Source organism: Drosophila subpulchrella, chromosome X (assembly GCF_014743375.2).
Source record: "Drosophila subpulchrella strain 33 F10 #4 breed RU33 chromosome X, RU_Dsub_v1.1 Primary Assembly, whole genome shotgun sequence".
Taxonomy (NCBI): Eukaryota; Metazoa; Arthropoda; class Insecta; order Diptera; family Drosophilidae; genus Drosophila; species Drosophila subpulchrella.
Genome location: NC_050613.1, coordinates 13,386,772 through 13,413,760, shown reverse-complemented (window position 1 = coordinate 13,413,760; position 26,989 = coordinate 13,386,772). Strand labels below are relative to the sequence as shown.

At 46.5% G+C, this 26,989-nt stretch overlaps 7 protein-coding genes across 7 annotated transcripts; 3 read left to right on the top strand and 4 right to left on the bottom strand.

Annotated features, from left to right (window-relative positions):
- The first annotated feature begins 515 nt into the window (after positions 1–515).
- LOC119557178 lies at positions 516–3,334 on the top strand. Its single transcript, XM_037869791.1, has 7 exons — positions 516–743; positions 804–920; positions 1,185–1,445; positions 2,086–2,208; positions 2,441–2,560; positions 2,803–2,907; positions 2,971–3,334. Exons 1-7 carry the CDS (start codon positions 664–666, stop codon positions 3,284–3,286), a joined length of 1,122 nt encoding a protein of 373 aa, XP_037725719.1. The 5' UTR covers positions 516–663; the 3' UTR covers positions 3,287–3,334.
- Positions 3,335–3,557: 223 nt separating this feature from the next.
- LOC119555839 (antigen 5 like allergen Cul n 1) lies at positions 3,558–5,046 on the bottom strand. The gene is made up of 3 exons (XM_037867467.1): positions 4,912–5,046; positions 3,948–4,327; positions 3,558–3,810 (listed from the first exon to the last, which is right to left on the bottom strand). Exons 1-3 carry the CDS (start codon positions 5,044–5,046, stop codon positions 3,558–3,560), a joined length of 768 nt encoding a protein of 255 aa, XP_037723395.1.
- A 1,029-nt stretch (positions 5,047–6,075) lies between these two features.
- Positions 6,076–23,491, top strand: LOC119555815 (ceramide synthase). Its single transcript, XM_037867433.1, has 4 exons — positions 6,076–6,725; positions 21,481–21,931; positions 22,004–22,333; positions 22,621–23,491. The coding sequence occupies exons 1-4, from the start codon at positions 6,349–6,351 to the stop codon at positions 22,717–22,719; spliced, it is 1,257 nt and encodes a 418-aa protein (XP_037723361.1). The 5' UTR covers positions 6,076–6,348; the 3' UTR covers positions 22,720–23,491.
- Positions 10,193–13,827, bottom strand: LOC119555814 (serine/arginine repetitive matrix protein 2). Its single transcript, XM_037867432.1, has one exon. The coding sequence runs from the start codon at positions 13,682–13,684 to the stop codon at positions 10,355–10,357; it is 3,330 nt and encodes a 1,109-aa protein (XP_037723360.1). The 5' UTR covers positions 13,685–13,827; the 3' UTR covers positions 10,193–10,354.
- On the top strand, positions 14,420–15,645 carry LOC119555816. The gene has a single exon (XM_037867434.1). It carries the CDS (start codon positions 14,515–14,517, stop codon positions 15,547–15,549), a length of 1,035 nt encoding a protein of 344 aa, XP_037723362.1. The 5' UTR covers positions 14,420–14,514; the 3' UTR covers positions 15,550–15,645.
- Positions 15,788–20,903, bottom strand: LOC119555813. Its single transcript, XM_037867431.1, has one exon. It carries the CDS (start codon positions 20,740–20,742, stop codon positions 15,913–15,915), a length of 4,830 nt encoding a protein of 1,609 aa, XP_037723359.1. The 5' UTR covers positions 20,743–20,903; the 3' UTR covers positions 15,788–15,912.
- Positions 23,491–25,885, bottom strand: LOC119555818 (probable DNA replication complex GINS protein PSF3). Its single transcript, XM_037867435.1, has 3 exons — positions 25,693–25,885; positions 25,239–25,633; positions 23,491–24,516 (listed from the first exon to the last, which is right to left on the bottom strand). Exons 1-3 carry the CDS (start codon positions 25,784–25,786, stop codon positions 24,376–24,378), a joined length of 630 nt encoding a protein of 209 aa, XP_037723363.1. The 5' UTR covers positions 25,787–25,885; the 3' UTR covers positions 23,491–24,375.
- Between the last annotated feature and the right edge of the window lie 1,104 nt (positions 25,886–26,989).

Below are 26,989 nucleotides of genomic sequence, written 5' to 3'. Positions count from 1 at the left end.
CATATCGCGCACACAAACATAATGTTGCACAGTCTTCGTTTTTTGACAGGCCTACCCCATGTCCAAATATACCAAATTACACCGAAAAGTAAAAATATACATGGATTTGGCCATGGTTTTTGTTGAAATCGAATTGTTAAAGACGATTTTAATATCGATATGTTGATATCGAGTCTACCTATCGATAGACAGGTGAAAGTCTGACCTAGCGGAGACTCCCTCCTGGCATAGCGAGTACAACCGCCTAGACCCAGTCTAGCGAATACCCCAACCGATTTCATGGGTTTCCCATTTTTTGAATTTAAGGGGGTTTTTTGCAGTTTTTTATTAAACTTTTCAAACAATATTTTTTTCTGAATGATTAGGCTTATTGAAGGCACCTAATTGCTGTGCTTGGGTGCCATAAATAATTAACAACTAGTTTTTAAATTTTTTATAAATAAGAGGGCGTTGAAATAAATGTCAAACGTCATTCAGGGGCAAAGCGCTTCCTGTTCGACTTCTTACTTGCTCAGGCTCACTTGCAATCCGGCTGTGCTACAAACCACATCTAAAATTGTGCTATCAAAAAAAAAACTTAAAAACCTCTAAAATTGTGAATTTTAAAAAAAACCTCAAAAAAAGTAAAATCATTTTCGTTTATTAATTCCTAGGAAAATAAAAATGAATCGCGGAAAAAACTTAAAACGCTCCAAAACCGTACATGATATAAGTGTGCATTCCGACGATTACCGCAAGTCGCAGTAAGATCTCGAAACAAAATTGTCGCGTAGCTCTTTTGTTTGCTATAATTTCTTAAATAGGAAGAAAATGATGAACCGCGGAAACAACTTCGAACGCGAGAAATCTATGGCTATGGCATCCGGGAGTGAGGGATCCAACTCTGATTATGAGGCATCCAATGCAGGCCGCAATGCGCCGTAAGTGTTTGCAATTATTCCAAGAGTAATTTCTGAAATAGGAAGGAGTGAAAGGAATTGGAGTACTATTCCTAGTCTATCAAAGATCCCATCCTATTTTATGGGTTTCCCTAGGTTTATGGGTTTGCTGTGTGTGGGTACTCTCAATTAACTCGTTTTTAAATTTTTCATACGTAAGAGGGCTTTGAAATAAATGTCAAATGTTTCCCGTTTAAAATAACTCTAAATAAAAAAAAAAAAACAATTTTTATTTATTATTTCTAGGAAAATGATGAACCGTGGTAATAACCCCAAACGCTTCAATTCAGTATCTTTTCCGCGTATGAGCTACGACGGCGAAAGATACAATTCGGCCCCGGAAATGTCTTCAAAGATGAAACAAGTTGGTCGCAAGTTCGGTCGCAAGAAGCGTGGGGATATGCGCACTGTAGCCAAACCGGTAGAAGTACGTAATTCGGCTATGGCATTCGGGGACGATGATTCCACCTCTGAAAATGAGGAATTACATGGAGACCGCTATTCCCAGTAAGTGTTTCCAAGTGTATTATGTGTAATTTCTGAAATAGGAAGGATTTAAAGGCATAGCGAGGAGACTATCCTATTTCATGGGTCTCCCACTTTTTGAATTTAAGGGATTTTTTTTTAGCATAACAGGTAGAAGCAAGTGTTTCTGACCCCATAAAGTATATATATTCTTGATCAGGATCACAAGCCGAGTCGTTTTAGCCATGTCCGTCTGTCCGTATGTGATCTCGGAAACTATAAAAGGTGCTATACTGGCATTAGGCATACAGATTCTAGAGATTCCTGCGCAGCGTATGTTTGTTTCGTCAGGGTGCCATGCCCACTCCAACGCCCACAAGCCGCCCAAAACTGTGGCTCTTACAGAAAAAAAGTATTGTTCTCATCAATACCTATCGTAAATAAATCGTAAATATATGCTTGCTTTGTTTGGGTGCTATAAATTAACTAGTTTAATACATTTTTCATAAATAAGAGGGCCTTGAAATAAATGTCAAATGTCATTCAAGTGCCAAACATTTCCTTTTCGACTTTCATTCGTCCAGGCTCACTTGCAATCCGGCTGTGCTACAAACCACATCTAAAAGTGCGCCCTCAAAAAATAACTAAATAAATAAAACAAATTTTGTTTACCAACTTCTAGGGAAATTATGAACCGCGGTAACAACTCAAAGCGCTTCAAGTCGGAAGGTGTTTCGCCTAGGGATACCGTGAGCGAATTATACAATTCCTTTTTTGCGTCATCTGGTTCATTCCGCAATCCGCAGTAAGTATTTCCAAGTGTATTAAGTGTAATTTATTTTTTGTCTGAATGATTTGGGTACCAGAACTTGTTTTAATAATTTTTCATAAATAAGAGGGCTTTGCAATAAATGTCAAATGTTTCCTGTTTGATTTTTTATTCGGGCTCAGGCTCACTTTCAATCCGGCTGTGCTACAAACCACATCTAAAATTGTGCCCTTAATAAATAAACAATTTTTATTTTATTAATGCCTAGGCAAATGATGAACCGCGGTAACAACTTCGAACGCCTGGATCTAGAAGCTGATTCGGCTATGACAACCGCGAGTGAGGGATCCACTACTGATGATGTGGAATCCGATACAGACGGCAACGAGTAAGTGAACTATTTGGCTTATTTAAGGCACATATTTGCTGTTTGGGAGCCATAAATTAACTAGTTTTTAATTTTTCATAAATAAGAGGGCCTTGAAATACATGTCAAATGTCATTCAAGTGCCAGAAGTTTCCTGTTCGACTTTTATTCGTTCAGGCTCACTTCTACAAACCACATCTAAAAGTGTGCCCTAAAAAATATAGCTCTAAATAAATAAACAATTTTCGTTTATTAATGTCTAGGGAAATGATGAACTACTTTAAGAACTTAGAACGCCAGGAATCGGCCATGGAATCCGGGGGAACAAGCTCTGAATTTGTGGCAACCGATACAGGGCGCACTTTGCAGTAAGTGTTGCCAAACAAAATGATAGCTTTGCTCTTTTGTTTTATTTATAATTTCTTAAATAGGAAGATGCCAAAGGATTGGAAGAAGTGGTCTCTAACGCAGAGAAAGAAGGCCTTTTATCGCTTGAGGAACGAGCGTGATCGCAAGCGTAACCAAACACCCGACAATCCTCCAAAGGAGCCTATGCGCACTGTTGCTGAAGTGGTAATAGAAGTCCCTACTTCGGCTGTGGCATCCGGGGACGAAGGTTCAAGCGGGGAAAATAACAAAACCCGTCGGGCCTGCGGTACCATTGTTGTGCCCAATGAGATCTTAGTGGCTGGTCACAACTATATTAAATGTACTCTTACCCTTAAAGTGGAGCCCAACGAGGAATAAATAACCATGGCCAACTTGGTTGATGCCAAATGGAAATTTCCATAAGAATTTGGTCTACTTCGAACGTTTCTTTGGGAAAACCAAGCATATTCTTTTGGTTATTTAAGTAAGGGAGCTTAAAAAGGGCCAGTTCATTTATTCTTGATGGTTTGCAGAATACAGGTCTTTAAATGGGGAATGTCACAGAATACTCTTCCAACCAAAGACGTTTTCGAAATGCAGAGAATTGGTAAGACGATTCTCGAACCCCTCCTGGATAAGACTAGCTTTATCATCCCGACCACTGGTTGTAGTTGTAGACCTCGTTCGGGGAGCAGAGATTGGGATAGTTGGAGTTCCGACCTGTTGTACACTCTGAGGCGGCAGGACCCGCCCTATAGACTGGGTTGTTCAGGACATTCGTCACCGCATAGTTGCAGGCCAGCAGGGTGGCCTGTACCCCATTGGAGTCTGTAAAACGCGCGATGGCACAGCCCACTCTATTATTGCGTTCGTTCACCATGGTGGTAAAATGTCCGATTGCCCTGAAATAAATATACATACATATATTATATGATATAACCGAGGCAAATTTGACAGTTGTAAACGATGAATCAGCTGCACCTGCGCAGAATGCAGGATGCATCGTTTACAGACCTCTTTGGTAATGCAAAGTACTCACGGTCCACCCCGCATCTGGTAATTCTCCATATCCGCACTCGTGGCATCGCGATTCTCATCGAACCAGGCTGCAATTCTTTGGCGCAGAAAGACTGCCACCTCCACGTTCCGGGTGAAGAGAATGCTGAGGTTCTGGCCCGCATAGCGATATGTGTTGGTGTTCCTGCACTCGTCGTGGGCCATGCGGCACTGCAGCGCATTGTAGGCGGCCAGTTGGGCCAGAGACGCATCCCAGGCCATGGTGCCCATGTGCCCTGCGCTGGGGAAGCCACTCACTCCGCCGCCTGCCATCAGGTTGCGGCGCTCGTTGTGCAGCTGCAGGATCAGCGGGATTTGGGGATCCACTGCAACAAACTCCCCGCTGCAACCGCTCACGAAGCGCTGTTTCAGGCGTTTGGAAGTTAACCAAAATCAGTTTATTTCAATTATATTTCGATTTCAATTTTGTACTTTATGGACTTTCTAGCTTTGAATCATTGAGTGCTGACAAAGACCATATAATAGTTTATATTATCTTTGGTGCTGAAGAATTCGCGAGACGAAGTTACACTACGAGGAAATATGGCACTGATTTCCCATATTTTTTAACCAGAAATAAAACTTTTGTTAATAATTTTGCTTTAAAGTATCCGATCGATGATTTCCGATCTTTTTTAAACCAGAAATATTACTTTTTTTTATAATTTTGTTTTTAAGTATCTTACAAAATAAACTTTTTTTATTTTTATTTTTGCAAAAATAGCCTACTTATTTGTAATCTGGGCAGCAACAAACTGGCAATTTTAAACGAGAACAAAGATCAGTGTCATATTTCAACCCAAACTGTCTGTTATCCGCGCGAATTCTTCAGTTATAGTTAGACCAATACACTTAACAACAGACAAGATGGGTAAAATTCGGAAAATTTGATCAAAATAAGTTCTTAAGATTTTTCAAAAATATTTTTTCTTGGTAGAGAAACTTACTCCGCTGCTCTGACAGGCCACATGTCGGCCATTCGGACATAGGGCCGGGTCACAATAATTCTGACCAGATGCAAGAGCAGCCGTTAGGAGCAAAAATAGTTGGATAGTCCACAGCGAAGATTGGGAACGTGTCATTTCGGACTCATATGCGGAAAACTACTAAGTTGTTTACAAAAATGGCAATCAGTCATAACTCTGAATGAGTGTGAATGGAATGACCTATATATTTAGGCAGCAGCTCTGCTATTTTTCACGACAAAGTAAACAAGTACTTTATTTAAAAACATACGCAGCGAGTAAGTCCAGAACAAGTACATATTGATTTAAAGAATGCAGTACAGTGTGCCCCACAATGTTGTTTTTTATGTAAAAAAAAGCAAACAAGGTAGATCACTTCTAATCAAATTTAATATTTATTATATGGCACTGATTTCTTTTTTTAAATCTATATAGTTGTCTTGTTGAGAAAATAGTTTGAAAAAAAAAGTTTTTTTTATTTTTAAGTGCAAAGTATTTGTTAAGAATTTGAAAACGATTTTGTGTAGAGAATAGTATAGATAAATCGAGTATTCGGTTTTCCTAATACTTAAAACGATGCCTATCGAGCTTATCGAGTATTTTGACAATAAAATTGGTATTTTTTAACGGTTAACGGTCTTGCTGCAGTCGCACTTCCGATTGGCAATAAACCTGCCTGTTGTTATCGCGCATTGGTATTGGTATAAATTGGTATATTTTGCAGAAGCTTGGAGTATTAGAGTATATTTTCAAGAAAATTTAATAAAGATGTTAATAATCGTTAAAGTTCAGTGAAAAACGAAAGATTTCTTTTGAATCCGATTTATTCAGAGTGACCGCTTGAAGTATTTTAAAAAATGCTAGAATGGTATTAGAAATATACTTATTTGCGGCGGTTGGTATAACAGCTCGATAAATACTTACGGTAAGGCTAACTTCCATGGTAAAAATCCACCGAAGCTGCCTGCACCTCTCCCCCAGATAACTATCCAAAATATTTAAGTACTATTTTATTAATCCGTCTTGTTTTCTTCCTTTAGAGGCCCTAATAATCCGATCCGTCGATAGTTCTATTCTCTTCCTCTTCGATTTCAGGAGTATCGATAATGGCTTGCTAAACATCGTTGTTACGCTATCGATGACACCGATGTTAACAATCAATCAATCCAGAGGAATCCGCTCCAGCTCCAGCTCCTCCCGTTCGCCCAGCCGCCATGTCCCAGACGCAGTGCCGCCTGTAAGCAGCCGCCAAGAGAAGTCCGCCCGCATTCAGCGGGAGCAGAAGCGTCAGGGTCAGGTGACCGGAGCCCAATTCCCGCTGCCCGCAACAGGTTGCGCCCCCCCGCCCCCAAAGAAGTGTTTACCCCGCCGACGCCGAGTGAGCCCAGCCGAAGGTAGAGTGGTTCATTCGCCGCCAGGATGCAGCAGCGCCGCCAGCCGGTGAATGGCAGCAGCGGAGGAGGAGGAGCCCGCCAGGAGGAGCAGTCCCAGTCCCAGCCCCAGGATGCGGCGGAACCAAAGGATGCAACAAGCAAGGCACCGCGACGCGGCTGCTACTTCTCGCTGGCCTTCTCCATCGGTTCGATGGGTCTGGCCTGCGGCAGCCTGTGGCAGATACCCAACAGCAGCGACCGCATCTCGCTGCAGCGCGGACTGGTCCTCACCTCGCTGGGATTCATCTACTTCGTCTCGCTGACCGACTTCTGCAACAAGTACCTGCTGGAGACGAGCCATGGCCAGCGGTTCCGACGCAAGTACCGCCTGATGATGTCCGACGTCCTGGAGATCACCAACAAGTGAGTAGAGGTGCCACACGGATTCGAGTCCTGCACGCATATTTCTATTGATTTTCCCGCGATGCCACCCACACACGCACTCGCTGCACTTGCGTTATGCAGTGGGTGAAGTGGGTGGCGGTGCGAAATGTGTGGGTGTGCCATTACGCAGGTCCCCTTTCCCAGAAAGCCCTGGAGGGTCTACCACCCACCCCCCAAAACTGAGTTCTCTCCACGTACATGTACGATTCATTCAATTAAATTGAGCGTTTTTAATACTTATATAATTCTATAGAAATAGAAACCGAAGTATGTGTGTTTGGGTTCACTATTTCCATAAGTTCAACTGGAATAGTTCAGTTTTGTGCAGTTTCTGGTTGATATTCTATAGGTAAAATTGCCATTGTAGGTCAACTATTTCCTAGAGTTCAGCGAGCCAATCCCAGCATCAAGCACACATTTCAGACAATTATAGAGATGAAGTACACTATGGTGTCATCGATTGCGTCGTTAACAGGTATTCTCACTGTCAATCAAATGGCCGCCTTAGAGAATGGGTGATTCAACAGCAAGAGTTTTATGAAACAGAAACTATTTCCCCAAAGTGCAAGCCTAATAAGATTGGGAACAATACTCCATCATAGACAATGGGTGAGGTACTTAAATTTTTCCAGTACCCTTAGCGTTATCTATGGAAATATATTTAGTGGCGAATTTATAGGGCCTTGCCCAGTTTGAAGGGCCCTTCCTATCGGTGTCTGCAAACAGACGCAGACAAATGGCTTTGTATAATGCATATATATCCCAGCTGGACGTGGGCTGGTGTCCCCGACATTCGGCAATGGCGTTCCTTAGCCGACGCTGATTTATATCATCATCTCGCATCGCGACATGCGGGTCAAGGTCTCGTGGCGGGCGTGGGATGTGGAAAGTGGGCACGAGGGGGGTCCATGTGGACGATGGAGGGACGGGTTAGAACGGGTTTAACTCAAGGCGAGCCAGTTTTTAAATGAAATCTTAATTTACAACCCCCTTTTAATCGAACTTTGTCAAACGCCAGCCAATAAAATACGCCCCTTCAAATTGTTTAGTGCCATAGACCTCCTCATTTGGCACACTTCCTCATGAGAACTTCTTGATTTATTTATTTTCATAGCAACATGATCTTTAAACAACGCCTGAATGCGCATCAAAACATTGGCGAATGCCTTAAAGATAACAACTGAATTCAAATATTTCCGAGAATCAAATTTCCCAGCATTTCAATTCGACGGATTTGAAATTGTAGCCCACTATTCATTGGTAATTGCCCAACAACAGTACCCCCTTTGAAAAACTATTGCCCCCGCTGTCCAAAGTGTTAATTAAACTGTGTGTAGAATTGCTTAGCGCGCTTAAATTGAGTTCCACCCGCCTCCTCTCCCCAGCGATTACATATGTACATGGTCATGATGAAACAGAGAGTGCCGGGCTATACATTATACAGGTGTTATACAACCCGATCTCTGGACGGGAATTGGCTCAATCTACTTTATCACAGCGGCAAACTTGGATAAGCGCTCATCACATGCTTCCTCTCTCGCTACCCTTTGAAAGGGGGTATATAACTTTTAGGTTATCTTTGTGTATCTTTCAATTTTTGTATATTTTTGTATTGCATACCATTTTAGGACTATAATACCTTTAGTAAAATATGTTTTCAAGTTTCTTATTAAATTGTATATCAAGAATGACGTGGTTTAGTCATTTAATCATATATTGTATACCATATTAGGCCAAAAAAATACCACTAAAAGCTGTATTTAAGCTCCTAATTAAATTGTATATCCAGAATGACCTAAGACACGACCTTAGTCATTCAAGTCCCGACCAGACGACCCAATTTCCTGATTCCCACCGATCGTTGTAAGTCCAACGGACGCACTTCACCTCCACGTCTGCCGATAAGACAATCAGTTGGGGCTTTGTCGATTGGCCCCGCCTATCTGCCGCCTTCTATCTATCCGGGTCTGTCTATGGTGTCTTCCTATCGGGCCGGCGAATCGATTTGGGTGAGTGAGTGCATCTGAAATTGATAAGCGGCCCTGTTGTTAGATGCTTAGGGGCTCTCAAAAGCTCGAGGGAATCGTTAACTCGGTATAATAGAACGTTGAGAAATTTTCCACCGCATTTCCCTTCTCTCCGGTGCCCTTGACTTTCATCATAAATCTTAATTGGACATAGTTGAGGCTATTTGTTTATTTGTATTACCGCTGGCTTGGCTCTACGGTCGCTTGCTTTGGACTGCGGACATTTGCGGCGTTGGACGACGACCCAGTAACCGATATCGAAATCACATTCGATTCGAATGCCCAGCCCAGAAATACACCTATGTATACCCTATGCTGCATAGTAAACACTGTGTTTGCGCAGTCAGCGCATTGACACCTTTGGGGCCATTCATTAGGTAGAACCGCCGGCGCTTCTAATTGGAACTAATTCCTACATTCGATATGGGGACTTTGGCTCGGTTCTCTTGAGTAGAGTCCCATTGAGCGGGCATGTTAGGGGTGGTGCAGGGCGAGGTCAAGGTTAAGATATCACTTTGCACTAGACGGAATCACGGCTGACTAATTGGTTGTGTAGGTAAATGGGCTATTTATAAATGCTTATAAGAATATTAGAAAGGGACTTGCCATTATGCTAGTGGAATTAAATCTTGAAAGTAACTATCCAGGCAAAAGTAACCTACAATTAATGTAAATAAATTGCAATTCCAATTAATGTTCGGTAATAATAATCAAAGCAATAAAAAACCTAAACTGTTGGTTATGTTAAACCACTAAGCAATTATATGCAAGCCACTTCAGCATACTCGAATCTATTTCTAGCGGTCCCATTATCGCAGTGGTGGGCTATCGCTTCCTTTTGGTCTCAGACCCAGGTTCTGCGCTAATGACCAGCACCCTGACATTGAGCAATAGCCCCAGCAGGGCCTTGACCTGGATTACCCCACCCATGACCTTTCACAGGTGTGCCAGGTGAAGTCATCGCCTTCACCATTAAGTTGAATCCTTATAAAAATATGAATGTTCTCTGGTTCAGTAGAAATTTGGGTTTTGAAGGTGGTTTACTGCCAATTTAAGATTGATATCATATAGGATTATAATTTATACTATTATGTAATATAAAATTTATGCTTTCCATCTAAATAATTTAGGAATTCCAAGATTCGATGTTTAAAAAAAGGATATGACTTATATTATTTTTGTTATATATGCTTTGATTGGTGCATAATCTGTATGCAAAATCCTACTCCAAACATTGGATATTAAGCGATATTTTGGTAAAAACAAATGGTTCTCCCAGTAAATCAAATTACGAATCATTTTTTAAAATTACCAAAGTTCGCTAGGTTCGAATTCAAAGAATACTGTTTTGCATATAATCTGATGTCTAGTTATAAAACCTACCATCAAAATAATTGAGGAAGACCACGCTAAGATGTCTTAAAATGGGAATTTGCATCTATTTTTTTTTTGTATATTGTGTTTACAAAATGTTTTACAAAACCATTAGGGCTTTCATTCCTACAAATTCACTTGCAATTTTTGATGAGTTTTAAAAAATGTCCGAAAGGTGTATTGTCTGTTGTTGCCAAGAATTTCTCTTCACCTGCGGATTTTGGCCTTTCCCTTGGCCTTGCTCTTACGTAAAGTGCGGCGTCCCTTGGTCTTGGTTCTGCCACAGCTGCTGCTGGAAGTGGAGCTGATGCTGATGGAGCTGCTGCTCCTGGCAGGGATTTCACTCACCTTCACGTCGCCGGGATCAAAGCTCACGGACTTGATCATGACAGTGGCTCCCTCTTGGGGTTTCTCTAGAGGAAGAGCCTCCGCCTCTGTCTCCAGTGGCAGCTGCTGTTCCTCCAGTTGGTCCCTCTCCTTCCGATCGATGTCATCGTAGGTTATCGCCTGAATCATGGGTTCCACCGGCAGCACAAAATGGCCCGAGTCCACTTCACTAATTTGCACGGGCGTGTGATACGAGATGGGGGCTCCGGAGGCCGTGCTAAGACGATCGGCCTCCGGTCGATAGTTAATCAGCTTGGGCCGTCGGGATCCAGATTTCCAGATGGACGACACCTGCTCCAGGGAGCGCATTTCATTGCGTACGGCATCGCCGCCCCCAGTGCCCACGTGTTGCTCGGATGGAGGCACCTGATCAGCACCGCCGGCGGCGCGTGCTCGGCGGTTGGAGCGTCGAAGACGACGATTGGTACGCTCCTCGGGATACGGCATCTGGGCCAGCTGTTCCATCATGGACTTGAAGCGGGCATCCAGCTTGAGCGGTGGAACCTCGTATGGAGCATTCAGCACTTCTTCCGGATCAAGGAGGATTTTCGATTTACCCTCCGGCTCTGGTGATTTCTCCGGAGCCCTTGGTGGATCCTCTAGCGGCAGTGGCATGCCGCCAAGAGCTTTCAGATCGGGATCCATCTGTTGGGAACCATCTTCCGCCGCAGGTGGCTCATCACCGCCTGCCGCCGCCGCTTTCTTTTTCGAGCGCCTGGAGTTGCGTCTATTGGGCGAGGTGGGTGCGTTTAGTTGGCGCACCATCGGGCGGTAGAGATAGCGCACCACCTGCGGCTTCTTGCCACGCTTGAGAGGGATAGATACGAAGTACTGGTAGCTCATGTCGATGCCATCCTCCATGGTACGCGGCACCTTGTGCTGCGTTTTTCGGACAATCTTGCTGGCTGTCGGGCCCTCCGACTGCTGCTGCTGCTGCTGCGGTTGTGGAGGAGAAGGAGGAACCACATACGGGCTGCCAGTGGAAGTGGATGGCCGGTTGATCCTGTTCAACGAAACAGGCGGGCTCTTTACTCTTGAAGGTGTTCGCTGCGTCTTGACCTGAAGCTTAGATAGTCTGTTGGATTCCCCAATGTATGGATTCTTTGAGACTCTCGACTGAGGTATTAAGGAATTCAACTGGCTTTGCGATGGATTTTTTTCCCAGTTCTTTGGCGGAATCGTGTACTTTGGAGGATTTGCACTAAGACTCATCAAATGCCGCCCAGCCTGGCCGATTGACTCATTTATCTGCTGGTTAACCGCGCTAACCTTTGATGGATTCATATAACGACTTGAATGTAGCCTCGGATGGTCTTTAGATTCGTCCAAATAATGATTGGTGTGCTGTTTCCACGTTTGATCCCTTGGCGGATTTGAATACAAATTTATAAATGTATCCGTTGGTTGCTCCATCGGTTGAATAACCCACGCATCCTTGGAAGGTTCGTTTGATGAAGTCTCTGGCTGGTTTTCCGGCTGATTCATGAGGAGATAAAAGGAGGGCTTTCTCGATGGAGCCTTTGATGTCCACGATTGGTAGACATCTTGATCCTTTAGAGCCTGTTCCCTCGGCTGCTTGTGCTCATCCTTCGACTGAACCATCGCGGCCTCCTTAAGTTGGGCTGTCAGTTGATTGACCACATGGTTAACCGACTGACTGATTGGATTGGGCACCTGAACCTTTGGCGTGAACTTTGGTGGCGCAATCGATTGGACCATGGGTGCATTCATGGCCTGCCTCGTTTCCGCCTGTCCTTTTGGTTTAAAAGCTGAGTTGATCTTGGCCTGAAGTGGAGCAGCCACCTCTTTCTTCCTGGGAGCTTCGGGGAATCTCTTGGCCTCTGTCGATGTGGCCGGCTTAATGATCTCAATCACCGTCGAGGTCAGCTTGATGGCTTTGGTGCCCCATCTACCTGTGGCCATCCGGACTGGACGACTCAATCGCTTGGTGACGGGCATCGTGTGCCCACCTCGGCATTCGCTTCCACTGGTGCTGAGACTGCTGCTGTTGGTGCTGCTGGGGGTCGAGTATTGAGTTGAGCTGGAAGTAGAACTTTTTACACAAGTCTCCATGGTACAGCAGCTGGAGTTCCAACAGGTACCACTAATGCTTGGACTCTGGAGGCGACTTTGACTGGGAAAGGGACTTGCGATCGGACTGGGCGAGCAGGAAATCAGGCCGGACGTCGGTTCGGGTAGCTGGGTTACGGGTCTGGAAGCTTCGAGGGGCACATCCTTCAGCTGCTGCTGCTGCTGCTGCTGCTGCTGCTGCTCCTCATCGTCCGATGGCAGGCGACTGGGATTGGGTTGGATTACTGGACGACTGGACGGGCTGCCTGGATACCTAGAGGGCGATTGATGGGGCAATGGACTTGGTGACCGACTGGCTGACCAGTTAGGAGACCTACTTCGTGATAGACTGCTGGAATGGGTCTGGTTCTGTGTCCTCGTCTTTCGCGGATGCATCTGCTGCAGCTGGGCCTGCTTCAGCTCCTCGACACGCATGATTCGCTGGCTGGGCACACGGAACATGCGAGAGGATCGCACCTTGTTTTTTGCCTGGCCAACGTGTTCAGCCGTCAATCTTCGACTGCTCCTGGTCTTGTCCACTTTGGTGGCCAGCTCATCATCCCCCTCGTGGGGAATATCGGACTTATCGGCGATATTGTCCTCGGAAGAGGATTCGCTGCACGGCACAAAGCATAGTGATGGCTTCATGATCCACTTGATCTCGTTGGTGCGGCGGGGAATGGTCAGCCTGGGAGGAGGCGGGGGCACTTGCCTTCGACGCAACGTGGAGGTGGCAGTGGTTTGGATGACCCTAGTCGCACCACCACCAGTTGCTCTCTTGGGAACTGCTCCGCCTGGCTCGGCTGTTACCCCCGGTTGGGGTCTCACTCGATTTACGGGCCTCTTGGGTGCAACTCCCGCCGCTGCAGTTGCTCCAACTGGTGGCCTTTGATTCCACCTCGGTTGGTGCGCTGCACCACCACCATTTGGTGGCCTTTGAGTGGACCTGGCTGTTGCAGCTCCTGATCTGTCAACGACCGTTGCGATGAGCCCAGTTCCCACCTTGGTCCTGGTTGTTCTGGCCCGATCTTGTGGAGTGCGGCGGACTCCACCTAGAAATTGAGTCATATCATGGGACATTGCGCTAGGCCGAAAATGTTGGATTAGGTCTTTTGGTCGAATGGGAATTTTAACTGATCTCAAATTTATATTGTGTACTTTTTCTCAATAGTTAAAAATGATTTTGATTATTTTTTGGATAATTTAACATAATGATTGGTATAAAGACTAAACAGGAATGACACACGTTGGATAAACCTACTATGATTTTACGTAGTAACCTGAAACTGGGTAGTTGATGGATGTAGAAGTTACTTAACCTCCAGTTAAAATATGTTTATTAATTTTATTGGATCTTAAAATTTTTTTTTTGCGTATAACATTTTATATACCCTTATCGAATCTACGGTTATAACATATAATGAGGCTAACCACGACATGTAATAGATAAACTCATCTGATGACCCGGATAATCCCCAGTTTAAAAAGATTTACTCAGCTGATGATCCTGATCAACAGTATATATACTTGATTGGGTCGATAAGGATATTTTCTATCGGTTACGTTCAATAACCGCATAACTAATTTAATATATGGTTTAATCGCGATCTTACCTTCATTATTAACCATCAGTCAGTTTTCTATTTGCTTTGTTAGAACGAAAACGATTTTTCCGAGGCCATAATTCAATATATTTTAAAGTCAACTAACAGCGGGTATATAAAAGAATACAAAGGGTGTACAAAGCTGCGAATATAAAATTGATCCATCTGATTTTTTGTTCCAATATTTGTAGCCATGGATTTATTTTCAATCGGAAAATCAGGCAAATCCCCTTTTCGATCAAAAAAAGCCTAGGCTCGCTAAATTAGTAGTTTTTCGGCGCGGGACTCAAGGCGAGACTGTGGAAGATGTGCTGTGCTCCGTTGTGCGGTGCTCCGGCCTGCGGGCCCTCGATGTGCTGTCGGCTCGCCTGCCGGATGCCGCCGGAGCCACTGCGTCCTGCGACGGTCCACCGCTGCTGTCCGGCCTCGAAGTGCACGCTGTGCAGCCAGAACAACTCGGAGCAGGAGTGCCGCTGCACCTGCCAGCGCAACAAGCACATCCTGGAGGCGCTGAGCTGCCTGTTCCGCGTCACCAAGTTCCAGATGCTGACCACCCTCTTCCAACTGGCCTACCACGAGAGCCGGCCCCTTCTGCGCTTCCCACGCGATCGCATCTGGTCGGTGATGGAGAACGTAAAGGCACCGTACACGGAGCTCCACGACCTGAAGATCTACGACAGCCTGTACGATCGCTGCGGCCAGCCCATCGATCCGTTGGACCGGACGAATGCCTACAAGCTGTTGCGCCTGATCTTCCTGGGTCCGGTGCTGGTGCCCGAGCAGAAGGCCCAACTCCAGGCCATGCTCCTCAAGCTGAACGACCGTGCCGCCTGCCCCGTGGACCTCAATGGCCTGCTGTTGGTCCTGCAGCAGGTGCAGCTGGATGAGCTGGTGTGCGGCATCTTGGAGCAGGACGGCAGGATCAAGCGGTTCCACAGCGCCCGACAGTGCCTGCAGCTGTGCAATCTCTACCACAAGGTGGCCGCCACGGACAAGAATGCGGTTATCCGCAAGCGACGGCGCCGCAAATTGGTGTCCAAGGGCAAGGATGCGGATACACAGAAGAAGCCGCAGCGCAGGACCATCACACCGCAGATATATTGCACCCGCCGCGTACCGGAGATCGAGGAACCGGCCAACCGTCTCGAGAGCGGCTCACCCGTTATCCGCAGCACCGGCAGCTCCCACCGTCGCTCGTCCAACAAGAAGAGCTGGGCTGCGGGGGAGAAGGGATCTCGCCGGGAGTCGCGCAACTCCACGGGATCCCCGAAGAAGGCCAAGAGCGAAACGGCCAGCGCGGGAGTACGGATGCAAGGTGGCGACCGCCGGAGGAGTAAATGATGTCCGGAGCCTTCGTAGCCTTTCTCTTACTATTCTGTCTGTAATCTCGGTCCAACCAAAATTCACTATATTCCGCATTGCAAATGGTCGTTGTCTATTCTCCTTATTCTGTCTTTAATCTCGTTTTATCCGAATGCACTTAATGCCGTTTCGTATTGCAACTTCTGTATTGCATTACCAATTCCATCATTGTCTTTATTTAGAAACCTAGACATTAATGCAGATCTACTATCCTTAAGGATGATATTGTATTTCATGGGAAAAAATGTCTTCACTGAACACTTATTCCACATTTACTTTACTTATACATAAAATACTAGTCTATTGATACATAAATCCCTTCGGATCCGGCTGAGGTTGAACCTATGTCCTGCGCTTACACCGCGGATTGGGTAAATACTCGCCGAGCACTTGCTCCTCCAGGAGACCTGTGTAGGTGGATGGGATGACCATGGTCTCCTCCGAGGCTTTGCGCAGTCTGTTCCTCCAATAGAGGCTGTCATCCGCATCCGCGTCATCGTCACTGGAGGTTGGAGTTTCGTGACCTTCGGCTTGAAAAGCACTAGGCACATTTTCCAGTGTAGCCACTTTTCTAGGCTCTCGGTTGGCCGTCTTCTGTGTGTTTCTGGTAAGGATCTCAGATGCAGCATGTTTCGCTCTCAAGCTGTCCAAGAATATCGCAAGAGGGGTGTTATCGATTTGGGGAGAAGCTCCTCCAGTTTGTCTTGCCCTTTTGGGGAAAGAATTCGTTCTCCTACATGGAGACTTGGCTTGGGAATCATGGAAGAGATACCCAGATGATGATCCTTCCCTTTCCATGGCTGATGGATCCACTATGACTTTACCTCCTCCACCTTTCATCCTGAACCACGACTGTTCCCTTTCCATGTTTTGTATTACATGGCACCTGGTGGGTCTCTCATCCACTGATAGGTAGTTCCCATCCCTATCCATATTTAAGTTGGTTGTTCTTGGGTAACCATTGAAATCTGGACTAACCGAGGGGTTGTTTCTGGATAGGAAGGCCGAGGTGGATGCTCCCATGTAAATGGGGGACTCCTCTCTATAAACTGGTTGCTCACTGGGTGGCCATGTGGGTCTCATGGGAGTGGCAGCATTGTTATGATTACCTTCTACCTGTGCTCCACAATAGCCAGTTGGTTGATAGTAATCTGTTTGAGGATTGTGTCTCGGTCGATGACGAGTTCCTCCCAAAGCCTTAACCAATCCTCGGAGTCCCTGGGCAGCAGCTGTAATGGCTCCAGCTCGATCCCTTCCCCGCCCAGTGAGGCAGTTCGTTTGACCTGGGTAGTTGTTCCTTAGGTCATCATTGTGCTGAGTCCCCTGCACGGGATAGTTGTGATCCCTGTAATATTGCGAGTCTTCAGCCTGATCCTCCCACCTTTGGTTACCATCTTCTGGACAGCGACAAGGAGTTTGGTACTCTGGAATCCACTCCCTGGTCTGTTGCTCTGCCTGGTACTGCGGATATCTTGCCAACTGTTGGTGCTTCGGAGGCGGAGGACGTTGGGTGCGCAGCTGAGTGCGGGCGTGGTGGTGCTGCTGTGGCTCCCACCGCAGAGTTTCACTAAAGAACTTGGGCTTAGGACGTCGGCTGCAAGAGCACGATTGGAAGTAGGCACACGGAGGAGGAGGAAGAGGAGGAGGCGGAGAGGAACTGGTCTGCAGATAGGGATCCTGGTATCTACAGCAGAAACACTGCCCCGCCTCTTCCTCCTCCACCTGTGCCCCCTCTTCGGGGGGCTCCACACTGGCCACCGATGGAGCCGGAGCACAGGGACACCGCACACTGTCCGTATTGGAGCTCAGTGCCCGGATAGAACTGGTGGAACGCAGGGAGCGACAGCTGCAGCGGGAGCCGACCTCCTGGCCACCCGGCTGTGTGTCCGTGTAATAGCGTCGACCCGTCTCCAAATGCGAAGGTGCAGTTTCGGGGAAGGAGTTTATCGGCCCGGGATCAGGATGCCATTGGACCGGCGCCTTCTTCATGGCCGACTTCAAGGGCGAACATCGGCACGGATCCTCCTGCTCCCACACTTTCGAATACTCACTGGAGTAGGCATCGGAGCAGGAGCGATACGATGAGTTGGACAGGAATCTCTGACGGCGATCTGGCTTCTTTGGTGGCTTCTGCCTGACATAGTCATCCCGGCTCTGTTGTGCCCGGTACGAGGAGTCATCCGACATGTTGGGCGCTTCTGAAATGGAGCTCGCTTTGGACTTGGTGTAGCGACAGGCTGCACTGACTTCCCCTTTGGAGGAACGCTGTCGACGAGATTGGCCATGCAAACTGCAGAAGGAGCAGCAGGATGACGTTCTCTTCTGACTTGTCCTTCTGCTCGAACTCCTCTTTGGGGGCTTGGAATCCGGAATCCGCTCCTCTCGATTCCTTTGTGCAGATGTGCTCCTTGGTGGCTCTTTGGTTGGGGTATTCCAACTGGGATTTGGACTGCTGCTTGGTTGGTTGGACACTTGAGGTTGGCTCCTTGTCGAGGGAATATCACTTTGCGCCTGACAGATGCCCAGGCTGAGGGAACTGGTGCGCCTGGCTGAAGAGGCTTCCTTTAAGGACTCCTTGCTGGGCCTACGATCCACCTTCTTCTTCTTGACCTTCGGAAGAGGCTTTAACTTGGGAATTTCGTTGGCCACCTGGGTGATAGGCCGTTCTTCTGGCAGGACCCTTGGTTTTGGTTTTGGTTTGGGTTTCGGTCTAACCCTGGGTTTCATAGGGGTTTTGGGTTGGGTTTTGGTTGCAGGACATGTTACTGGAGCTTCAGGCTGCTGGGTCACCTGAGTTCTGAGACAAACTGCTGGTGCCTCTGTCGTCTTTTTGGGCCCTCTATTTGAAGTTGGTTTAGGAGCGAAAGATTGGGGTCTACCTGGAAGCTGAGTCTTAGGTCTTGTTCTCTTCCTGGCCACCCGCCGCATCAGCTGATGGAAATCATTGGCCAAATAGCAGGCCTTCACTCGATGACCGCACTTGGAGTACTCCGCCTCGCTGGAGGATTTGCCCGGATCCTCGGAACTTTTGGGCACCTCGGAGCTCTGTACAACCTGCTGTGCTGGCCGATCCGGCGCACAAGTGCACCTGGAAGCGGGCGGCAGCTGGAAAGCCTCCTGCGGAAGTCCACACTTGCAGTCCGGTTGGCATTGCATCATCCCCAATTGCTGCTTGCTCCTCTGCTCATCTTGATTGCTCGATGGATTCCATCCGGCCAAGGTGCGATCGCTGATGGGTGTGCGAAAAGGCAGGGACTGTTCGCTCTTCGCCTGAACATGATTAGTTATGCAGTCCTGTGGACACCGCTGGACACCACATTCGGCTTGAGGCGTCAGGGTGGTGCTGCTGTCCCCCTCCTCAATCCAATCTCCCTTGGACTTTCGCCAACTGCAGGGCGCCGGCTGCGAGGCCATGTGGAATATGTCCCGTACTGGCCGCTCCTCCTTTGACCGTTTCTTATTCTGCCGGACTTGACCGTACCGCTCCCGATTCTGCTGGTAGTTGGCATTCAGATTGTATAGCAGGTGGCGACCCGGCTCCATGCAGCGCTTGCAGATGCCCGTGAATCCACCCAGAATGCCCTTGGGCTGGTGGCCACACTGAATTGGTGTCCCATCGGTGGGCGTTGCAGGAGGAGGATGAGCGGATGGATAGGCACATGGATGAGCTGATGGAAGAGCACACGGATGAGCTGATGGATGGGCACATGGGTGATTAGAAGGCGGAGCAAAGTTCGTGGGCACACAGGCTGTCCTATATGTTTGGGGTTGCCGGCGAAAGCAATTGGGAAACTTCCTTCGCCTCTCGGGGGGATTCGTCTGTTTACTCTCCTGCTGGTCGCCCCATCTCCACAGACGCTTCTCCGTCGGGGGTTTCTCGGACGGATTTGAAGATTGAAATGACTGCCTGCTTTCCATTTCCCTATCCTCCTGACCCTCCTTCGTTTGCTGTTTGTCTTCCTGCTTCCTACGCTTTAGGGCCGATTGTTCATCCCCGGAGGATATGGACTCCTTTTCGCTGCCCTTAGTTCCATGACAGGATTCATTAAGACAGGTTTCGTTGGTGCACTGCTTTTTTGGCTTCTTCTCTGCTTGGTCCTTGGAAGATCTGAAAGATATCTTCTTCGAGGATGGGCTGGACTCCCGACTCGCCTTCTCTTGATGCCTCCTGGCGGTGTGGCTGTACTCCTCTTCATGCCGAGACTCCAATGGTGCATAAGTGGGAGGAACCACGGCGGTGGCCACCGTATCGTCGCCCAGGAAGCGATGCCTCAACTGAGAATGCCGATCGCCGCACGGACAACATGCCTTCGTGTCGCCCCAGTGATGCATCGAGATGCCGTAGAGCGGACAGTTCTCGCTCATGGCCTCCTCGTAGCTGGCCAGGATGCGAAAGAACTCCGGCGAGATGCGGCGGAAGAGCGCCGGATCGAGCCGACGTTGGGGCGCCTGGCGCAAGTCGAACTTGCGGCGCAGGCGCGGCAACAGCGGCTCCGTACGGCGCGCGGCCAAGCAATCGCTGCCCATGGGCTGTCCATCGGCCTGGAAGAGGCAGCTGCAGGATGAGCCCGCGCGGCGTTTCAGGCAGGAGCAGCTGCCCCGCCTGGCCCCATCCAAGTGGAGCTTCCTCCCACGCCTGGGACTCTTGCCACGCATCTCCTCCGTCTGGGAATGATGACCGATCAGGAAGGGATTGCTATTACCCGCTCGGGGTTCCGTGGTGGGAATACATGCGGCCACCTTGCCCACTGGAGCCTCCGCATCTTTCTTTTGGTTGGCCACTGGACCTGGACAACGGCAACGACGGTGTACTAGCTGCTCCTGATCCTGGCCCGACTTTTCGCTATCCTTGTCCGCCAATCCATCGCTCAGGGCGGCCAGTTCCTCCGGCGTGAGCTTGTCCAGGAAGACTTTTTGCTTGCGGAACCATTCGGTGGCCAGATCGGGCACCAGCAAACGCTCTGATTTTCGGCTTCCGCCGCAGAGGAGCTGCTCGAACAGCGAGCAACGGGAAGCCTTGCCCTCGAGGGAGGAGGATGGGGGCGGGAAATTGGTCATGCCCTTCATGACGAAGCGGTCCATGCAGCCCGTGGAACGGGTGGTGCCGGTCTCCAGCAGCTGCGATAGGTATTGCCGCATGACCCTTTCCGGTCCGGGATCACATGGCTCCATAGCCGGTGGCTTGGTTTGAGATTTGGGTTCCTGTTTTCGGTTTTTTGGGACGGGGGATGACTTCTTCCAGTTGGTTACCAAAAATTTTGAGTTAATTCCAATGAATATATGAGTTATGTCAAAATGTGAAGGTTTCGTTGAATTTTGAGTCGATTGTTTGTAAGAACTGAGCTAGATAAAAAGATTTCTGGAATCGCTGGAGGACTGGTGTATAAGAAGTGGCATTTTACCAAACTTATTCCCAGAAGTTATAGTCTTTTGATTAGCTGTTTTGTTATGAGAAATAAGATTGAGTCAAGAAATATGTATACAATTTTTATATTAGGTATTTTGCAGCATTACATTTAAAGGGGGTTTCGTAATATAAGGGCAAATATATGATGCAAATTTGTGATTTTTATGACCTACATACGTCGAAATAATATGAAATTTCTAGGCTTCTTTAGGCATCACATTTGTAATTATTGCATTCAATCAGTATTCTTGATATATTTCTGTAATGATTCTTGGAAAAATGCTGTATTACACCAGCTCTATTTTTATTATACTGCATTACATTTTTAATTTATGCATTCAATCAGCAATCTTTGAATAATTCTGTGTTGAAATAGCTCTTTGTTCTTTAAAATGTTTTTATTAAAATAGCTCTTGATTCTTGAACAAATTCTGTATTATAATAGATCCATTCCTTGCTCTCTAAGTCATCCATTTAATCCAAATCTCGTTCATTAATTGCAGAATCGTATCGGCCATCCAGGCCTTCTTCTCCTTCCTCGTGGGACTCATCGTTTGCAAATCTACGTGCACCAAGTCCTTCGTTTATGCATCACACTTCTTGATGGAGGCCTACGGTTGGTTCGGCACCGCCTACTTTATGTACGACATCTGGTCGATGTACAAGGTGCACACCCAGAAGATCGCCGACAAGCTGCATCTGCTGCGCATTACCAAAGGTCAGGGGGCGGCGGTGAGCAATGGTCATGCCAATGGCAAGGCCAACGGCAACTCATCCGGCGGCAACAACAACGGCAGCACTCCAGGCACCCCGAGCGAGATCTGCGACTACGACGGCGCCTGCGTCCAGATTCCCAAGGACGGCAGATGGGATTTCCTTAAGTACGTCCTCACGCACCCAGTCATGATGATACACCACGTCTTTATCGGAACTTTTGGACTGCTGGTGGTGACGGTAAGGGCACTATAATCTATATTTTATATTTAAATACCTTATACTTATATTTGTTTTTTCTTTCGATTTCAGTATATTCGCGGCGGCGGCCACTGCATCTACAGCTACATGTTCATGATGGAGTTCTCCACGCCGTTTGTCTCGATGCGCAGCATCCTGAGCACCATGCGCCTGAAGAATTCGCGCGTGTACATCGCCAACGGGCTGCTCATGCTGGCCACCTTCTTCGTGTGCCGCGTCTGCATGTGGCCATACGTGATGTGGCGCTACAGCCTGGCCATCGAGGCTGCCTCCATGTGGGCGGCCATGTGCGGGCTGCCACGAGGTTGCCTCGTCAGCATCGCCATTCTGTTCTTGCCACAGCTTTATTGGTTCTATCTGATGGTTTTGGGGGCTCTCAAGGTGAGCTATACTTCTTTTCCACTAAAAAATTACATGGTATACCCATTATTGTATTTTAAAATCATATTTGCAATCATAGGTGCCCATGCCAAATCTATTTATAAATTAAGATACAAAACTGTGACCTAATTTAAAGAAATATTGCATTTTGTAATGTTTTTATATTATTTCAAATTATTTTCAAATGTTCCTTATAAATCACTAACTACTTAAAAAATATGTTGCATTTGAAAGAAGAAACTATATAGTTCTGTCTCACTTATATTCGTGTATTCTTTTTTTTTCAGGTATTCCTACCGCAGAAGCGACGACCGCCCAATGCCGTTCTTCCAGATACAAATGCGGCCACGCCCACTCCCACCGCCCTCATAAATGGCAAAAACTAGTGCAAATTGTAAACTATTTGTTTTCTATACATGTATTTATTTTGAGGCAGAGTTCCAGCCGCTTCCATTTTGCGGAGATCTTGCTATTGTTTATACATTTTTAACAATTAATTATACAACAACGACTCATCAGGACGGACGGAATATTGTTGACACGGAAGAAGGAATCGGAGAGGATTTCGACGGATTACGACGGAAAATTACGACCAGGGACAGATCTTTAGTTGTAAAAAGACATTTACTAAAAACCTGAAAAAAAAACTAAGAACAAACAGAAAACTAAAACCAAATGCAGATGAAGCGAATAAACTAACTACATACGTTGCTTATTTTTTGAAGCAAGCCCCCTAACCATAAATGAATCAATGTTGCATTCAATTCTTGCTATATCCATGAAATCGATGTTGTAATTCGCCCCAAAGATTGTCGAGGGAAAAGCTTGTGTTAATAACATAGCCTGTTAGAAATATATAGCGAATGCAGAAGAGATAACTGAAAAGCATATTAAAGCCAAAGGAAATTGGCCAGATGCATTACTAGGAACGTTCGATGTGCATATATTGCGAGTTAATATTGTAAAACGAAGAGAAAATTTATAGCGATTAAAAAGTAGATTTCCAGGGACCGTAAAAAATTATTTCGATTTCCTTAAATGTTTAATATTGTTTTTGCAATCATTTAAATACGAGCCACCCAGAAAACAGCGTGGCAAAAACAATGAAGCCCAGTTTTAAATTAATTTAACAAAGATAAAGAACAATATTCTTATTTATATTTGTCTGTCTTTATTTTTTCTTCATAAATTTCCTTAAAAAATATTTTAAACTTCCTTTAATGCTAATGTATTTCCTAAAGGCTCAATTGTCTGCAAACATATCTTCATGTCACCATCACTTTTTGATATTTTAAGAAACAGTATTTTCATTTGGAGAATGCCTTAGCATGAGTTCATATTTTCATCAAGTCAAATTCGAAATAGAAAGCCATTATTTCATCCTAACGTAATTACAAATGAATAATTGCAAGAAACTATAATTATCATTTACTTGTCTATACTTTGCGCTCTAACCTAACTTGTTTAAATCTAAATCTAGGAAATAAATATAACCACACTCTTCCAAGATACGAAAAGCACAATCCAGACGTACAAAAACTTATGAGCATTACGGTCCCTGGAATAGAATGAAGTCCTATTGGTTGCTTCTAACGAACTACCTATGTATGCTGACATTGGTGAATGTTTATTCGTGAAATGTATGTGAAACTAGCACAAAATCAAATTTTAATTGAGCTTACAAGATTATAATTATATATGTAGTTAACTATTTATATGTAATAATGTGGCGCAAAATCATATATATGGATGCGCGGTTGTTTGGCTTATTGCCAAGTCCATGGAAAACGCGGACCGGCAGATCCTAGGAGATTAGCCTAAGCCCGGATTGGATGCCCTCAGATTGGATGCTTAGTTATGTGTAGATGTATGCGAACCTATGTGTTTTTGAACTGTACAAATTGGCTGTAGCCGAGTGCGTAGATGAAGTGTATTTTTGAGAGGTGAGGCTGTCCTATGGCCACCAAAAAAGAATGGACGAAATAAAGTTGCTACAGTTCCAAGACATCAGAGCCTCCAGTGGTTTACTGTGCTGGGTGGGGTCACAAGGTGGCCCGTTTGCTGTTGGGCAGCACATCGCTCTCATCATCGCTGCGGTCCGCCCGCCGCCGCTTCTTCTGATGCTCCTCCACCAGCTCCGAGGTCCGGATCTTGTTGCCCGTCATCTGCAGCCATTCGATGTACTGAAATGGAGAAATAATGTTAATTCATTTTGCTCTAAAGTTGTGGTTTTAAAAGAGGGTAATGTAGGGGAGATTCAGAGGGAAGAGGCTTCCCTGCCCATGCAGAAGAACTATGCTCTTTGGAAGAAGGATCGCATTGTACCCATAAACACTGGGAAATGAAATACACGCGGACTGGGATTATACGAGTGGTATGAGGGACTACCAAGTCCGGAAAGCCTTGACCCAGGAACAAGGATGTGCCTTTGGATTAGTGAACCTTAAGGCAAGGTAGGAAGTTCATCAGACTAGGAGTATAAAAACCAAATATGGACATCCCAAGTCTGGAATACATCGCACAAGCAGGCGAATGTGCCCTAAGATAAGGTTACCTTTGGAGAATAGAATATACTAGGAGAATAAAGGCTGAACATGGAGCTACCAAGACCGGGTGCCCTATTCCCAGGCATCAGGAAGTGTCCTGAAATTTGCCAACCATAGGGGAATATAATTTACAAGAGGAACGTGGGTAAAAATCCATCGGACTAGGAGACCAAAGGAAGTACATGTAGCTAACAAAGTTTAGGGAAAGTGAATGCACAAGGTACATGGTTGATTGGACTAGGAGAATCAAATCTGAACATGGATCTACCAAGTCCAGGAAACCTTTGCGCGGACATGATGATGTGCCCTTCGATTTGCCGGCTAATTCGGGTATCCTAAACAAATGAGCTTGTGCCCACCTGGCTGTTGGTGCGCACTCCCGCCTCGTGCAGCTTGGCCTCGATGTTGTCCAGCCGGTGCTCCGCCTTGGCCGCCTGGCCGTCGCTCTTGGAGATGTCGAGCAGATGGCGGACGCGCTGGCGCAGCGTCTCGAAGATGATGCGCCCGATCACGTGGTTGCGGTCGTAGGGCGTGAGGTAGCGGCCGAACTCGTAGAAGTACGGATGCAGGCGCCCCAGCTCGATGTGCGTGGTCTCCGCCTCGCAGACGGCCTTGTGCACGTTGCGATAGATGTCCGGCACGGAGACGGTGAAGTAGGCATTGTTCACCTTCAGCTCCTTGATGTACCACAGCGGCAGATTGACCGTGCGGCCGGGTTCCAGGTCATCCGACTCGGCGCCGGAGTCCAGAAAGCCTGCAGAGTATTGCTTGCTAGTCAATGGACTGCTGGACACGATCCACACGGTTACTCACCCATCCGCTGCAGCTTGGTGTTCACCCGGCACTCCACCTTCTCCTGGGTCACGAATATGTCCTCGATGGAGTAGTAATTGGGAAAATAGTTCATGCCGGCGGTCGCTGGTTGCTGGTAAATTGAAAACCGGTGGAGGTGGGGTGCGTTTATTTACGTTTGCGCGGTTGCCAGGGCTGCACAGTCGCATGCGAAAGCGGAGGTGGGGTGGAAAAATACCGCAGCCGCGCAATGCCAGTGCTCCAAAGTGGCCATTTTCCTGGGATTCCCACGATTCACGCGCGGCCGGTGATTCGAAAAAACGAAAAATACACTTTACAACTGTCAATAACACGTGTTTGTTTAGTTTTTATTAAAGCCAACCTATTGAAAACAAACGCAGACAAAAGACTAGCTGTTTTTGGTATTCTTTATTAATGCCAATATTATTTCGGCCTAACCTCTTGCTGCTGAAAGTTAGGTTAGGATACTGGGCCGCAAGAGGTGCCAAGTTGGGTTATGATTTTTGTTTCGCCATTTTCATTTTCATGACTCTTCAGTTTTCTTCAATTTATTATTGTTAAAATGGCCAATCTTATTCGACCTATCCCCATCCATTTAAATTCCTGTAGAAATTAAGGTTAGAAAACTGCGCCGCAAGAGATTCCAAGTTAGGTTAGGATACTTGCTTCGCCATTTTCATTTTCATGACTATTTCATAGTTTTCTTCAATTTATGATTGTTAAAATGGCCAATACTCGTCGACCTAAATTCCTGTAAAAAGTAACGTTAGAAAACTGCGCCGCAAGAGATATTTGATTCGCCATTTTCCATGACAATACCATTTTATTCAAATTATGATTGTTAATAATAAAAACACTTTGAAATTTTAAGGGGAGTTTTTTTTACAGGAGGCTTTATTCGTTCACACATTTGTACACTTTTATGGTCGTCCTGCTGCCGGAACCCCTCACATTTAGCGGCGTACCCTGCCAACTCGGTTCAAGTTTATGACGCGGTGGCGTCTTTGGTTAAGGATTGCATAAACCATACCCGCGAACAGAATTGCAAACAGAATCAATGTTGTCCAGTGGCTGAAGTAAAAGTTTCCCGTCCACTGGAGGGGAATGGTGTTGACGATGGCCTCGGCTACCACGCTGTCAATATCCCATATTGTCATCGCAATGGAAACCACAAACATTAGCAAGCAAGTCAATATGTGGCGCTTGTTGGCCCATATGAAGCGAATTAAAGTGGGCTCATTATTTTCTCGCTGAGGCATCTGAGGCATAGTTATTGAGCTGTGGAAAAACACTTTGA

What these genes read in the sequence shown, in the direction of transcription:
- LOC119557178 (XM_037869791.1), top strand. Translation starts at nt 664, where the DNA reads ATGAATCGCGGAAAAAACTTAAAACGCTCCAAAACCGTACATGATATA. An exon ending in GGTTCATTCCGCAATCCGCA is followed by an intron (nt 2,209 to 2,440) that starts GTAAGTATTTCC and finishes ATTAATGCCTAG; the next exon opens with GCAAATGATGAACCGCGGTA. An exon ending in TCCGATACAGACGGCAACGA is followed by an intron (nt 2,561 to 2,802) that starts GTAAGTGAACTA and finishes ATTAATGTCTAG; the next exon opens with GGAAATGATGAACTACTTTA.
- LOC119555839 (XM_037867467.1), bottom strand. Translation starts at nt 5,046, where the DNA reads ATGACACGTTCCCAATCTTCGCTGTGGACTATCCAACTATTTTTGCTC. An exon ending in TGGCCTGTCAGAGCAGCGGA is followed by an intron (nt 4,328 to 4,911) that starts GTAAGTTTCTCT and finishes CGCCTGAAACAG; the next exon opens with CGCTTCGTGAGCGGTTGCAG. An exon ending in TACCAGATGCGGGGTGGACC is followed by an intron (nt 3,811 to 3,947) that starts GTGAGTACTTTG and finishes TATTTATTTCAG; the next exon opens with GGCAATCGGACATTTTACCA.
- LOC119555815 (XM_037867433.1), top strand. Translation starts at nt 6,349, where the DNA reads ATGCAGCAGCGCCGCCAGCCGGTGAATGGCAGCAGCGGAGGAGGAGGA. An exon ending in GTCCTGGAGATCACCAACAA is followed by an intron (nt 6,726 to 21,480) that starts GTGAGTAGAGGT and finishes CATTAATTGCAG; the next exon opens with AATCGTATCGGCCATCCAGG. An exon ending in TTGGACTGCTGGTGGTGACG is followed by an intron (nt 21,932 to 22,003) that starts GTAAGGGCACTA and finishes TTTCGATTTCAG; the next exon opens with TATATTCGCGGCGGCGGCCA.
- LOC119555814 (XM_037867432.1), bottom strand. Translation starts at nt 13,684, where the DNA reads ATGTCCCATGATATGACTCAATTTCTAGGTGGAGTCCGCCGCACTCCA.
- LOC119555816 (XM_037867434.1), top strand. Translation starts at nt 14,515, where the DNA reads ATGTGCTGTGCTCCGTTGTGCGGTGCTCCGGCCTGCGGGCCCTCGATG.
- LOC119555813 (XM_037867431.1), bottom strand. Translation starts at nt 20,742, where the DNA reads ATGGAGCCATGTGATCCCGGACCGGAAAGGGTCATGCGGCAATACCTA.
- LOC119555818 (XM_037867435.1), bottom strand. Translation starts at nt 25,786, where the DNA reads ATGAACTATTTTCCCAATTACTACTCCATCGAGGACATATTCGTGACC. An exon ending in CACCAAGCTGCAGCGGATGG is followed by an intron (nt 25,634 to 25,692) that starts GTGAGTAACCGT and finishes AATACTCTGCAG; the next exon opens with GCTTTCTGGACTCCGGCGCC. An exon ending in GAGTGCGCACCAACAGCCAG is followed by an intron (nt 24,517 to 25,238) that starts GTGGGCACAAGC and finishes TCTCCATTTCAG; the next exon opens with TACATCGAATGGCTGCAGAT.